The 14,453-nt window shown below is 37.4% G+C and overlaps 1 protein-coding gene across 1 annotated transcript; it reads left to right on the forward strand.

Annotated features, from left to right (window-relative positions):
* Positions 1-1,844: 1,844 nt before the first annotated feature.
* On the forward strand, positions 1,845-4,016 carry LOC149245238 (geraniol 8-hydroxylase-like). The gene is made up of 2 exons (XM_089455560.1): positions 1,845-2,750; positions 3,273-4,016. The coding sequence occupies exons 1-2, from the start codon at positions 1,851-1,853 to the stop codon at positions 3,900-3,902; spliced, it is 1,530 nt and encodes a 509-aa protein (XP_089311686.1). The 5' UTR covers positions 1,845-1,850; the 3' UTR covers positions 3,903-4,016.
* The last annotated feature ends 10,437 nt before the right edge of the window (positions 4,017-14,453 follow it).

Consider the following 14,453-nt stretch of genomic DNA (forward strand, 5'->3'; position numbering starts at 1 on the left):
GTCTAGTTTGAGGATTGAACATTGACCTCCAACATTTTAGAAATATCATAATAGACCCCCAAACCAACAAGTTATTAGAATAATTTCATTATCCTTCTTACTTTTGAATTTGAATGAGAGTCATTCTTACATTATAATGTGGAATTTTTGGACATATTCGAGGACATCAAATGAATTATCTTCTGACCACCTTCATAAAGATTTTCATTTAACCTATTTTTTGATAAGGCGCCTCATGACAACTTTCTCTATAATAATTTTAATTACCTTCATTCCTACATCTCCTCTAATGGCCAATTTTAATTTATTTCTCGTCCTTTAACAATTCCTCATTTTCTTAACACCTACTTATTTCTCAATATCTCTCATTATCATTTCTCTTTTTGGAAATCTCGACTGTTCGTCTCTTCAAGTAGGTAGCCACACGAAGAACTTTCCCTTGCAATGGAAGGTAGTAGATTCAACGTAGTTGTAACACTGGGGAGGCCTCTTCTAGTAGGTCACAGGATGAAAGGAATGTACCTTCATGCACCAGTTCCTCAAATGGCACCAGAACTCCCACCACTTTCAGATTTAATGAGACAACCTGGAGAGGGTCGAGTAGGTAGACCTATAGATCTACTCACTAACCATTTCCAGACTCATTTCATTACCATATCGGCAAATTCCATTCTAGAGCTTTAGTGACTTCGTTCTGCACTTCTTTTTCAGATTTGATGAGAAAAACAGAAAATGTCGCATAGTACTACGAATGTTGCAGATGACAATTACTAATAGTGGACATGGCAGTCCAGATCGACGAACTATTAACAACAAGGATATTTGCAGAAAATCATGGACAATGCCAAAGAAATGTCGGAAATGAATGTCAAAAACTTTGCCTAAGAGGGATAAAGAAACATGTTTTCTATGGGAAGACTCGGCGAAGGCGATTCTGAGAATTGCCGGGTGATGGGGCGATTCTGAGAATCGCCCCACCACCGCCCCGCCACCACCACTGAGTTAAATACTTCCTAATCGAATTTCTTACCACAGAAAAATTCCCCAAAATTGTTCCTCTTGGACAGATCTTAAATGTCCATTAAATTCACAGAATTTGTAACCATTAATTTTCTTGCAGATTTATTGGATATATAATTGGCTATATAATTAATATAAAATGAAAAAATATTAGTTAAATACATTGAATCCGTAACCGTTTAATTTTGGTAGATATACATTGCATTCACAGAATGTAGAAGCTAAAGATCATAAATATTTGTTAATTTTGATAGATATACATTACATTCACAGAATGTAGAAGCTAAAGATCATAAATATTTGTTAATTTTGATAGATATACATTACATTCACAGAATGTAGAAGTTAAAGATCATAAATATTATCTAATTATTTTTGTTAATTTTGATAGATATACATTACATTCACAGAATGTAGAAGCTAAAGATCATAAATATTATCTAATTATTTTTGGATAAAGATGTTGCATTTGATTTATGTTCTTTAATATAAAAATACTTTGAATAACAGAATATTGCAACCTGACAAAAAACCAAAAGGACAACATGTTTAGTAGAACAGTAATAGGTCGCTTGGAACTCGAGTGGGAGAAAGCGACCTTTGTATAAACAAATTTGGTGTCTGGTAGGCAATGCGTGTTTTCCACTTGCCATTCCAAACAACCATTCAAAACTATTACCAAACGAAGATAATTGTTTTATGTCCAAACGAAGATTGAAAACAAGATCGTTGGACACCCTTGGGTGGTTTAAATTTTGTATCTTATTTTGGTTTTCATGGGCCAATGCAGTGAATGATTTTCTGAAGCTGTTTGATTCCTGGTGTATTCAATGGAGATTGCATCAGTGTATGATTTTATAGTAGTGGGAGTGGGAGTTGTGCTGTTATCTATTTTCCTCCTCTACAACAAAAAGAAGAATAACAGATTGCCACCTGGTCCTCCTGGATGGCCCATCATTGGAAACATCCTTCAGTTGGGTGACAAACCTCATGAATCTCTCTTTGGCCTTGCACAGAAATATGGGCCTCTTATGTCTCTGAGACTGGGATGCAAATTAACAGTTGTTGTTTCATCACCATCCATGGCAAAAGAGGTGCTGAAAAACAATGACCAGACCTTTTCCAGCAGGTCTATCAACATGGCTGCCAGGACATTTGCATACCAGGGGACTAGTCTGGTATGGAGTCCTTATGGTCCTCACTGGCGGTTGCTCAGAAGGATCTGTAACGCTGAACTATTCTCACCCAAAAGGCTTGATGCCCTTCAGCATTTGAGAAGTGATGAAGTAAATAGGACCATTAGGTCTATCTTTGAGGACTCCATTGAGGGACAGAGTGTGAATATTGGAGAGAGAGCCTTTCTGAATTCACTTAGCCTTGTGGGCAGGATGGTTTGCAGCAGAAATGTATTTCACCCGGGTTCTAGAGAGGTTGCAGAGTTTAAGGATATGGTATGGGAAGTCCTCAAGTTGACAGGAACTCCAAATTTATCAGATCTCTTCCCTTTCCTGGAGAGGTTTGATCTGCAAGGACTGAAGCAAGGAATGAAGAGCTTGGCCAGGAGGTTTGACAGTCTCTTTGACAGGATTATTGAGGAGCGTCTAGGAGAAGATGATGATAATGATGGGGCAACTGTTCACCATGAAGGGAAGGATTTTCTAGAAATCATGCTGGATTTAAGGAAGGGTGGCACACAATTCACTTTGGAAAACATCAAGGGAGTGCTAATGGTAAGCAGTTTGAGTAGTGATAGCTTCCATTATAAAATACTTACATGCATATGGAAGCCATTATGGATTTTTAGTATTTTTAAAATTTACAATTGAGTTCAGTTTGATGTATATGGTCAACCTCACTGCATAATTACTTAAGTAGAATTCTCAATCGTGCACTGTATAGCCACATAAGTAGAGTTCTCAATCATTTTTAAATTTTTATCTTTTTTTATATATTAGATTTGTTAATGGAAAAAATAATTTCAAATTATAAATTCATATTTTTTAAATTTTAAAATACGAATTTAATTTTAAGATCACAACTAATTAAATAATATTAAGTTGGTATGTGAAATCTCTTGATGGTGTAACGCCAAACCAAAACCAATTTTATTATTATGATTAAGCCAATTCTATGATCTATAACTTGTAACCCACTTTCTATCTCGAAAACCTTACACAATGTAAACTTGTACCCCACTTTCTATCTATAAAACCTTACACAATGTAAACTAAATATAGCGATTATGCTGGCAGGACATGTTCATTGCAGGGACGGATACAACTTCGGTAACAGTTGAATGGGCAATGGCTGAGCTTCTCAGAAAACCAGCAGTAATAAGAAAGGCTCAGGCAGAGCTGGATGAAATCGTTGGTCAAGACAAAAGAATGGAAGAATCAGACATAGTAAAGCTGCCATATTTACAAGCAATAGTGAAGGAGGTCCTCAGATTGCACCCAGCAGCTCCACTGATAATTCCACGAAGAGCAGATAGCTCTTGTGAGATTGGTGGATATGTTGTCCCAGAGAACACACAAGTGTTTGTGAATATATGGGGCATTGGAAGAGATCCTAGGGTTTGGAAGGAACCTTTGGAATTCAAGCCAGAAAGGTTTTTGGGGTGTAATACTGACTATAGAGGCCAAGACTTTGAGTTGATACCATTTGGTGCAGGAAGAAGGATTTGCATTGGGCTTCCTCTGGCACACAGAATGATTCATTTGGTTTTGGGATCTCTCCTTCATGCTTTCAATTGGTCCATCTTTGGGGCCACCAAGGACGATGATTTTGTAGTTGATATGTCTGAGGTGTTTGGGCTAACTCTACAGAAGAGAATACCCTTAATAGCAGTTCCCGCACCAAGACTGCCTATTAATCTTTACTAGACACAGGATTATATAGGGTGGATTGCCCTCTCTGCAAACTTTCTTAGAGGAACAACATAGATAAGACATTCGCAAGGTATTAATGCTAGAATATATATATATATAATATGTTGTATATTTCATGTGAGAATTATAAGGTTCAATTTATATATATTTATTTTGAATTATATTTATTTTGTTTAAGGTAGGTATATACTATTTTTATTTTAATATATCAACATAGATTTATTTTAAATATTGATCTAATACGAGTGGAGAGATCTAAGTTTTTCATTTGCAATTTTTTTTATGAGTGGATATTATTTAAATGTTTTGTATAGTTATTTAATTTTTTAATTTTTAGATTTTTTTTTTTTGGCATACATGAATAAAATTTCAACTTTGGTGAGGGACGGATAACATTACACATCATACTGAGATTAGAATAAGCCTCTAGGCTCAAAAACCAAAAGTAAGTTTCAAAAACACTAAAAAAATCAAAAGTAAGTTTCAAAAACATTAAAAAATCAAAAGTAAGTTTCAAAAACACTAAAAAAAAACACGAGTATAATGTAAAATATCTAATATTGAAAAAATACTTTAAATTTTTTAATATATATGTTATGAGTAATTAAAAATGAATAATAATTATAAATAGTTGAGAAGTTAAGTGTATATAATAGTTTAATGTACACTTTTATAATAAGAAAATTTCCAATTTTTTTAATATATCTATTTAATATATATGTGATGAGTAATTAAAAATGAATAATAATTACAAATAGTTTAGAAGTTAAGTGTATATAATAGTTTAATGTACACTTTTATTTAAAAAAAAATCCAATTTATTGTGATATTTAGGTTTTTTTATTTCAGAAAATGATATTAAAAAAAATATGTTATAGTAAGTTTATTTTTTATATATTATTTAAATTAAATTTAAAAAATGTAAAATAGATGTTTTAGGTTTTTTTTTTTTCATTATTTTTTTTAATTTTTATTTGTTTATTTTTTATTGTTGTTGTATTACTTTGAATTTTTACGTCCAGAGGAGCATTCTGCATTTTGTATTCCAGCGCAGTATGACCTCGATGTGTAAGTATGTCATGTTTTCAAAAAAATAATAATTTATTTATTTATTTATTTTCAGCCAATCTTAAATTATATATAAATTTTTAATCTTATTAAAAGATGGAGATTAATTATTAAATATAGTTATGTATTTAAATGACTAGTAAATTATTTCATGCTTTTAGTAGTTCCTTTATCATATACTTGAATTTGAATGGATCATAAATTTACCCTTAACAAATTTTTTGACCACAATAAAATTCCAAATTAAGTAAAAATTTAAACATTTTTACTCTTTATGAAAGTCAGTGTCATTTCTTAAATCAAAGGAAAAAAGTTAATTCAAGACAAAGATTCGAAAATCTTGCTCCAAAATCTTTTAATATTTCTTTTAACTAAACATTTGTAAAATGAATCTTTAAAAGAAAAAACCATATCTTAGGGATATATTAAAATCTTTAAAGGCATAAATATTCCACATCAAAGTTGTAATATTTGAAAATATTAATTTGATATATTTTTACTATAAATTTTGTTATCATGCCATGTAAAAAATATCATCAAATCTAATATTGATATGATAATATTAATGTCAATATATTATAGTATTAATATTGTTAAATTTAATAACTTTGGATTAATGCAATACTAAATTTAATACAATATTCAATTTGTTATATTATAATATATATTAATATATCACAATGTATGTTAACTCTAGATATATATATAGAGCGAAGAACAAATGCATAGAATGATAGAGGTGGAGAGATGGGGGAGTGACAACAGAGAGGAGGAGATACAAGGAAGGAGAGGGAAGAGGAGGAATGAAGAGAGAGAAAAATAGAGTGAGAGAGGGAGAGAAAGGTAAGAGAGAGAGCGGGGGAAACACAAAGATGGAGGGGGGGAGAGATAGTGACAAGGTTAGAGGGAAGATAGAGAGGGAGAGAGATAGTGACAAGGTTAGAGGGAAGAGAGAGAGAGAGAGCGAAAGGACCAAAGAAAGGACTTGAGAGAGAGGGACATAGAGATGGAGTTGGAGGGGGAGAGAGGGAGTTAAGAAGAAATACATAGAGAGAGAAAAGTGGAGAGGGAGAGACAGGGAGTGACAAGGGAGATATGGAGAGAGAGAGTGTATGTTTAGGGGAGAGAGAGGCAAAGAAGGAGAGATGGAAGAAAGGGGGGAGAGAAGGATAGAGGAAAGAGGGAGGGAGATAATGATAGAGTTGGAGGGCGGAGAGAGAGGGGGGATGGTGAGCACCAGTATTGCAGCAATAATGTTGCAACTCCTGGGCTGTCTACTTTACTCTTATCAACCCGGTAGTTCGTAACAAACTTGGAAGCGACGGTGATGTATGCACAAGTATTAGTTCTTACTGTAGGCTGTCACTTGGTCAGCTCGCGCAAGATCACTAGGAGCTCAAGCCATCTTCTATGGATTCCAGAAGAAGCTCTATATGTGATGAAAAGAAAGCTTACTCTATAGAGGCTACTCTAATTGCAGAAAGGAAAAACAATGAAATGTGAAGTAAACCTAGCAAACCCTACTTAACCAACTAATCCTACTTTTGCAGAAAGCACTATGAAAACCATGAAATAAATGCCATTACCTACTCAAGGAAGTAAACAACATCTACTCAAGCTATTTCTAGAAGTAAATGAGCAAAAAACATCTTTTTGGATTTTTATGTATTTTTATGTGAAATTGACATGCATGTATTTTATTGTGTGTGAAGGTGGAAGCAAATAGGTGGTGTTGAAGGGTGACTTTGGGGTTTGAAGAGATGTAGGATGGTGTAGATGGGTCCTAGGAGGTCTCGAGTGGCCTTCTGGAGGCTTTTCCCACACTCGGCCTTCAAAAGAAAGCCTACAGGAAAATCTACAAGAGGACACAGGGGATCTATAGGAGGTCTACAGGAGGATGTCGAGAGCAGTTTTGAAGGTTTTGAGGGTGTGAGAGCGGGTGGAAAAGGTAGGTGAAGGTTGGGATGATGTGCTAGGGTGCCTAGGGTCCACCAAGGATCACTAGGAGAGGGAAAGATGATTGGGAGAGAGGAAGAAATCCTATGGAAAAATGCAGAAAACTAAGGCAGATTTGAGGTGAACTTTGGGCGACCTGTAGGGCATGGATCAGGGAGAGAATGTGATGGCTGATAGGCTGACCTGCTGTGAGAAGAGATCTGCTGCAAAATAACTGACAATCAACCAATGAGATCAAGCAAGCAAGGAAATGAGTACATCAAAAAAACAGAATTTTGCATCAAGCTAGTCTAAATTATGAGCTATGGAAGTAAATGCTGAAAAAATGCTACAAGGAGAGAGAGCATGGAAGAAGACTTATTGCAAAGACAGAAATGAGCATGGTGAAAAATATCTAAAGCAAAACATTAACCTTCTAACAAACTGCAAACACTAGAAATCCTATGGAGAAGGAAAATCCGTGTTTTTCGGGCAGCAAGAGGGTCTTTGCCTCAATTCATGGTCGCAAAGGGAGGAAAAGAGGCCAAGGCACTGTTTCTAGCCTTTTGAATCTTCTTTTTATCACTACTTAACCTATTACAGAAAACACAAATGGAAACAACCTTCTAAATCACCAAAAGCAACCTATTCTTAACCAAGAAAGAAATTCATCTAACAACAACTAATCCATAAACTGAAACAAAGCATATAAATACAAACAAGAGGAGCTTGGCTACTTGGATTGGGCCCTAACCCAAGAGTTTCAACCCTCTGAGGTAACTCAGTGCTAGCTCAAAAAGGATCTCATCTTTATTATCAAAATAGTAATAGGATTACATGAAACTGTCACCAAAAGTAAGCTCGAAGTTGAGCAAAGTTTTACAATAGAAAAAGTACAACAAAAATTCGACCCTAGTGAGGCTCTAGGCCTCTCTACTTATACAACTGAAGCTCCCAACAGCTTCCTTAAAATCAGGGAGGCTTGGCTCCCAAAACTCGAGATAAACAAAAGTTATCCTCCACTTGCTCAGCTGCCTCCTAGTGGATTGATTTGGTTGTTTGTACTCCGAGTTGCATGAAGGGGAATTTGAAGTGGGGAGTAATAAATGAGGGGGATTCCCTCCTATAAATCCTCTCCTTTGTCCACTTCGAATTATTGCTGCCAATTGTCCATTGAATCTTTGACTTTGTCTTCAAAATTCAACAAAAATATGCATATATTAGACCTCATGGCATCATAACTAACTCAACTCACTCCATAAGCATAAATATAATAAAAAAACATGCAATAAGCTAAGAGAATGGTTGATTTAACTATGTTAGGAAGCAAAATGAACCCATATAATTACCCATTTATGGGGCTCATCATCACCCCCCTACTAAAGGTGTTGCTCATCCTCTGAGCAACTTAGTCCATCTCCTTATTTTTGATGGCCCTAGTGGCCTCTCTAGCATCCCAAGCTTCTAATGTTGTTTCCTCTTCCTTGTCATAGAAGCCTGCTTTTCTGTTTATCTCTTCCCATTGCCTCTGCTCTTCTTCTTCGGTTCTCCCTTCTAGCATGCCTAACAGCAGTGGTGGATTCAGTTTGAGGCCAATCCAATTGACCTGCAGCCTTTTCATTGAGTGCTTGTACATTGGCACTCTCCTTAGTGCCTCCTTCATCCTCATTGGGGAATGATATTCCCCGATCTTCAGACTGTGTGGTAAGGTGTTCCATCTCCTCATACATGCATGCACACAGTCATCCCCAAGTAACCTTTCCATTTCCTCAAAATGTGCAATGGCCTGTGCTTGATCACTTATATATCTGGGGGAAATTTGAGGATTATTTGTAAGCAGTTGGTGTGTGCTGATGAGAGCCATGGGATCTAATGGCTTAGCTTTGATCATTAGTGGCTCATTCTGCTCTCTGATCATCAACCTTTTTACTTCAGTTGCCCTTAACTCCTCATGGTTCATCCATGAAGCCATGGCCATTAGTTGTAGGTCCCCTAGCCTAGCATTGGGGTCCCACAGATTCATGTCTGTGAGGGCCATGTTATGCAGGTAAAATTCTGCCATTTTTTCCTTATCTTTTGCTGTGCTCTAGTCACACAAGTCCATAAATTGTCTGTATTCTTGAAAAGGCATTGTGCCTCTTTGTGCCAAAGTCTTGATCTGAAATTGTAGCCTTTGGTCCTTGAGGTATAATCCATATGATTTTGCTGGTGTTCTACATTGTAGTGCCTCCATGGATAAGATAGCCATGCATGCTAGCTGGGTCTCTTTCTCCTTCAGCTGCCTTCCTAGCAATTCATTTTCAGTTTGGAGTTGGCTTCTTGCAATTTCCTCCCTATGTCTGAAAGCACTTAACTCCCTTCCCATTTATCTAAGCTTGTTCTCCATGTGGCCAACATCCTCAAATCCCTTGGATTTGGCTATTTGCATCCACCTATGTGTTCTTATTCTTTCCTTCTCTAGTTCAAAGAATAGTGGAATTGCAAATGTTTGTGGAATTATCCTTCCTCCTTCAAGAAGATCGTAATAGGAGGCAAGGCTGGGCTGGGGATCAGGTTCTTGTGGCTCTGTAGCTTCCTCCTTCCCCTTTGGCTGCTCTTCCATTGTTTTCTCAAGCTGTTGGGTCTCTTGTAGCCTTGACAGTGTCTCCTATATAACTATTTGTGCCTCTTGTAGGACTATTTTTGTGTCCTGTAGTTGCACTTTTTCCTTCCAGGAGGAAGATCTAGGAGTCCCTCTTTCATATCTGATAGGGGATTTAGAAGGAGATTCTTCCCCTTTGATAGTGGGTGAATCTTCAATTGTAATGGGCACTGTTGAAGATGGCTGGGGTTTCCCTGATTTGATCCTTGTGCCTTTCCTAGCCTTGAAATACATGGAGGCCTGCCTTTTTTTCTTTTCTTTTGGCTTAATTGGTGTACTCAGGGCTGTGAGGGCAGTTGCTGCCTCCCTTTCCAGGGTCTCAGGGGACCCTTCTCTTTGTTTTGCCTCTGCTGCCTCTTTTTCTCCTCCTTTTGCCTCCTTTTCTATCTCTGTTTTCTCTGTTTCTTCCTTTTCTGTCTCTTCATCCTTCTCCTCTTCTATCTTAGTTTCTTCCTCCTCCTTTTCTTGTCTTGCTGAGTCATCAGTTGCTTCACCTTCTCCCCCTTTCTGCTCTTCTTCGTCACTGCCAGAATGACTGATGTCATAGGTGAGGGCCTTTATGTCATCTTCTGCTGTCATGTTTCTGAAGACTTCCCATGCTATAGGGAGTGTGAATGTATGGAGGGCTTCTATTAAAATTTTGATTAACCCATGGTGAGCTAGCTGATCTAGACTCCCTGCCTTAAACTTAATGCTGGAGTCTATGAGGGATTGTAGGAGGAAATAGAGTATGCTGAGTCTCTAGGGTGTTGGAGTGTCCATGCCATATCTTAGCTCATGAAGGATTCTAAAATGGTAGCCATAGACTATGCTATACCTCCCCTCACATGAGATATATTTGATGATTTGGTAACTAACGTCATCCCAAGGGTAGGGTATGCTTGTCCTTCTAATGCCATTTTTGTCTTCTACAAGATGTTCATTGTTTTGGAAGAAGTTTTTCTTGGCAGCCTGTCCAATTGGTTTTTCATCTTTGCTCCAAGGTAATCCAAGAGGAAGGGTAGTAACCCTACTGATAAATTCTAGGGTTATTTCCATGGAAAGACATCTAACAGTGATAGTGGCATGGGTTCTTGAGTGAGGAACTAAAGAAAGAGAAAATTCCTGAGCAATTTCCTCATCAAACCCTCGGAATTTCTCAAAAAAGGTCATCCAATTTGCCCTTGTGAATATGGCTACTACTTGGGGATATTCATGGAGCCTGGTTGAATTAGTGGGCTCCTTCCTCATGAATCCTCCTGTCATTGTGCTTATATCCCTTTTGAGCACCAAATATAGAGATGGAGACAATAATTTTGAAGAAACAGGAAAACAGAAGAAAACTGTGTTTTTTTTTTTAAAACAAAGATTTTTTTTTTTTTGTAATTCCTCTTCTTCTATGGACTCAATTCCTCCTTAAAATGATATCATTTCTTGCACATATTGATAATCAAGGTGGTTATGTATGGAACCTACCTCCTCAAGCCAGAAATCGATCAAAAAACTCGTGTTTTCTTCTTAAAAACAGCTGACTGCCCCTCCTGTAGAACTGCCTGTAGGTGCTCCTATAGAACCTGTAAGTGCTCCTGTAGACAATGCCGAGAGCAAGAGGATGGGTGAAAACGATGGAAAACGATGGTTTTGAGGCTGTGGGGTGACAAGGAGTTTGCTGCAGCTAAGTTTACGAGGAGAGAATGAGAGAAAAGGTGGTGAGAGTGCTCGAGGAGGAGTACTTATTACTTCTTTTAGATATTTTTGGTGATGGGGGTGAGCTGGCAAAAATGTACGTAGGCCATATTTGGACCGTTGGTCCCCACCTGCCTTGTCATCATGGTTTCTTCCCGCAATCACCTCTCATTATTGCATTGGAGTTTGCATACCCTCCACTAACTATCCTTGGTATCTTTCTCTAAGTTGACTATGCGCACGTGTGGGTGACATCTTCGGATGAGTGCAGTCAACTAGCTGAAGGTGGCCAAGTTATCTGGCCACCTTTTTCTTGTTCAACCTCAACCATCTCATTTTCTCATGCATATCTTTCAATTACACAAATGCAAACAGAGGAGCGGGTTAGTCACTTACTTGTGAGTTGAATGTATGTGTTGTGAGGTATCTTGGCTCCTTTTACTGCTGCATGCTTGTTATAGACATATTTGGGCACTGTAACCCCAAACTCATATGTCCATAAACTAAGGGCTCGTTAAGCCCCTAAAAGTGTTGTTTCATACCCTAAAGGATCATGGTCAACTGATTACATCATTTCCTAGAAGTTCCACCTGAAAAACTACTCAGAACTGGCCAAAAATGGACCATACAGACTGCTCCATGGGCAAGGTGCGATGCATATTGACTGCCTAACTGGCCAGGTGCAATGCATACTCAAATGGACTTCTGTCGGGTGCAATGAGCAAGAATAGACAAATGGCAGAGACAGTTTGCAAGGTGGATGATCATGGAATCTTCTAGAAACTTCTCCTATGACGCTTGCCTCTCTGAACTCGCCTAGGGATGAGTAAGAGATCATGAAATCTCCAAGTGGAACCAAGAACTATCAGTGTAATGGAACTAATCAAAAACCCATAGCTGACTCACACCCTTGAAAGACATCTATAAATGGATCCCTCATCTGAGAGATCTGGAGGCTGGAATTTTGTATTTTGTAAGGAAGTGTTGTTGGTTTGCTGAGAAGAGACATTGCATTGTTGGGTGATTTGCTTGTTCATGAGGTGAAGAGGGCTTCTACAACTGGGAGGATGATGCTGGATCAGACAGCTGGGTTGTAATCCTCTCTTACATTACTATTAATAAAGTTCTTTGAGTTTTCCTCCATATGATTTTGTATTTGTGAATCTTATTGTTTATGAATGCAATTGTATGGTCAATGTGTTTTTGATTCCGCATTGTTTATGATGTTTTAGATAGAGATGCTTTGGTAGTTTGCTATTACTTTGACTCTACAGGTACTCTTTGAAGCGGTACAAGTAGGAGAGGAGTGGCAAATTCTATCAAGGAAAGGAGAAATCAAGCTAGGATCAAAGTGAAACATCCAGGTTGGTCCTCTCTTCTTCTCTTCCATCTATCACACTTAAAGGAAAGCTTGAAAAGCTTTCATTGTTTGTTTCTAAGATAGCTACCCGTCTTAGTGGGACTAGCAGTTCGAATCGACACTAGTTTTCCCTGAAACAAAATGGCGACTCCGCTGGGGAACGAATAGTTTGTTTTGTTTGTTTATTGTTTGCTTTATAAACTACAGACGGAGCCTGAAGTTAGCCAACTAGCCTTCGAAATGCTTTTGTTATGCAATTGCGAAGTAGATAAACGCTGCTTCAGTCAATCTCCGGGTTGGTTTATGAACTGAACATCTGACTTACAAAGCATCCTAAGTGCCCTTGTGGTAGCTCAGAACCTCATCAGATCCCACCCTTATGCTTTGTGTTTATTGTCTATCATTACTCAGCCTAAATCACTGAACTTAGCTGCAAGTTTTGAGCAAAAACCAAGCTTAGTTTCGCTCCCTAGCCCATCGCACTATCTGTAACTGTGCAACCTAGATGCATCACAGCTCCTGTGTGTTGCAAGTGAGATGCATCCCTGTTTCCCTGTGTTGCAGGTGCGATGATTGAGTGAACTATGTTTTCTTCTCTGAAATTTAGTTTTTTCTCTTTGTTTTCAGCTTTATTCAGTAGTTTTGTTGTTCATGATCAGTACCTTCTTGTTGTAACCATCTTCCTTCACATTATTTCAGTCTCCATTAGTTAGGAATTGTAAATGTTTTTATGTATATGTCAATCATTTACAATCTTCCTTTGTCGAAAGTAGCCTAATCGAACTGTCGTTTTTGATGCAAGTGTCGTAATTGTCATTCTGAATCAAAAGAAGAGTGTCGTAAAGTCTTCCTCTTCTAGATAGTTGATTGTACTTTTGTCATTGTACTTGATTTTGAAATTATTAGTATTTTAAGTTTCGAAAACAGTTTTAAATTCGAAATCGAAAAGTGTCATCTTAGTCTTCCTTTCGTTTTGAAAAGAAAAATTGTTAGTACTGTCACTTTGAAAGAAAATAGTTCAGACCTGTACTTAGCTTTCTTTTTTGTCATTCACACATTAAGAAAGCTGAAAGAAAATACATGCATGTGCATCTGCATTTTGACTGCTTGCGAAATTTGATTTAGGAAAGTGCATTTAGTGTGTGCTCTATGCTCTCTGCTGAAAGAAAAATCGTTATCTTCTTTCCTTTGTAGCTAGGATTTTTCATTGCTAAAAGAACATAGAAAACTGTTTATCATTTTAGATTGCATATTTAGGAATTTCACATCTACATCACGCGGTGAACCTTGAAAGACAAACTTCTAAGCAAGATCAACTCTAAAATAAACCTCAACGAACATAAAAACGATTTGGAATCTAACGCAACACATCTAGAAGTCTAGGCTAGAGATGTGTTCCGGTGTCGTAAAACCTAGTAAATATAGTTTTCATCGAAGGTTGGGTGATTCCTCCTCTTTGATACGACAAGTGCCAGTACGGACTTGTGCTCCCCATACTGTCGAGTATATATTGGGAGATCACGATAGGTTGATATCCTTTATCCTTAGGAATCTGTGTTTGCCACCCTATCAATCGTAATGCACTGAACACAGCATTCAGGAAGATTGACTGCCATACATAAGTCCTTGGTAATTTCTCTATCATTTATCACCAAGGTGTATTTTGCAGTTTTATGATCAATTTGGTAAACTCTCTGTCTAGACTTCCAGAGCAGTCACTTTCATTCCTTTTTGACTCCTTAAAAGAAAAGGTCCATCTGAGCACTTGTCACTTCAGGATCATTAAAAATCGAAGGTGACTAGAGTCACCTTTAGCTTTTTCTCGACTCTTAAAAATTGAAAAAACAAGTTGCGTCAAAGCGTCTTAAAATTTATT

Source organism: Pinus tabuliformis, chromosome 7, assembly GCF_031772625.1.
Source record: "Pinus tabuliformis cultivar Carrire ecotype Pingquan chromosome 7, CPIR1, whole genome shotgun sequence".
Lineage (NCBI taxonomy): Eukaryota > Viridiplantae > Streptophyta > Pinopsida > Pinales > Pinaceae > Pinus > Pinus tabuliformis.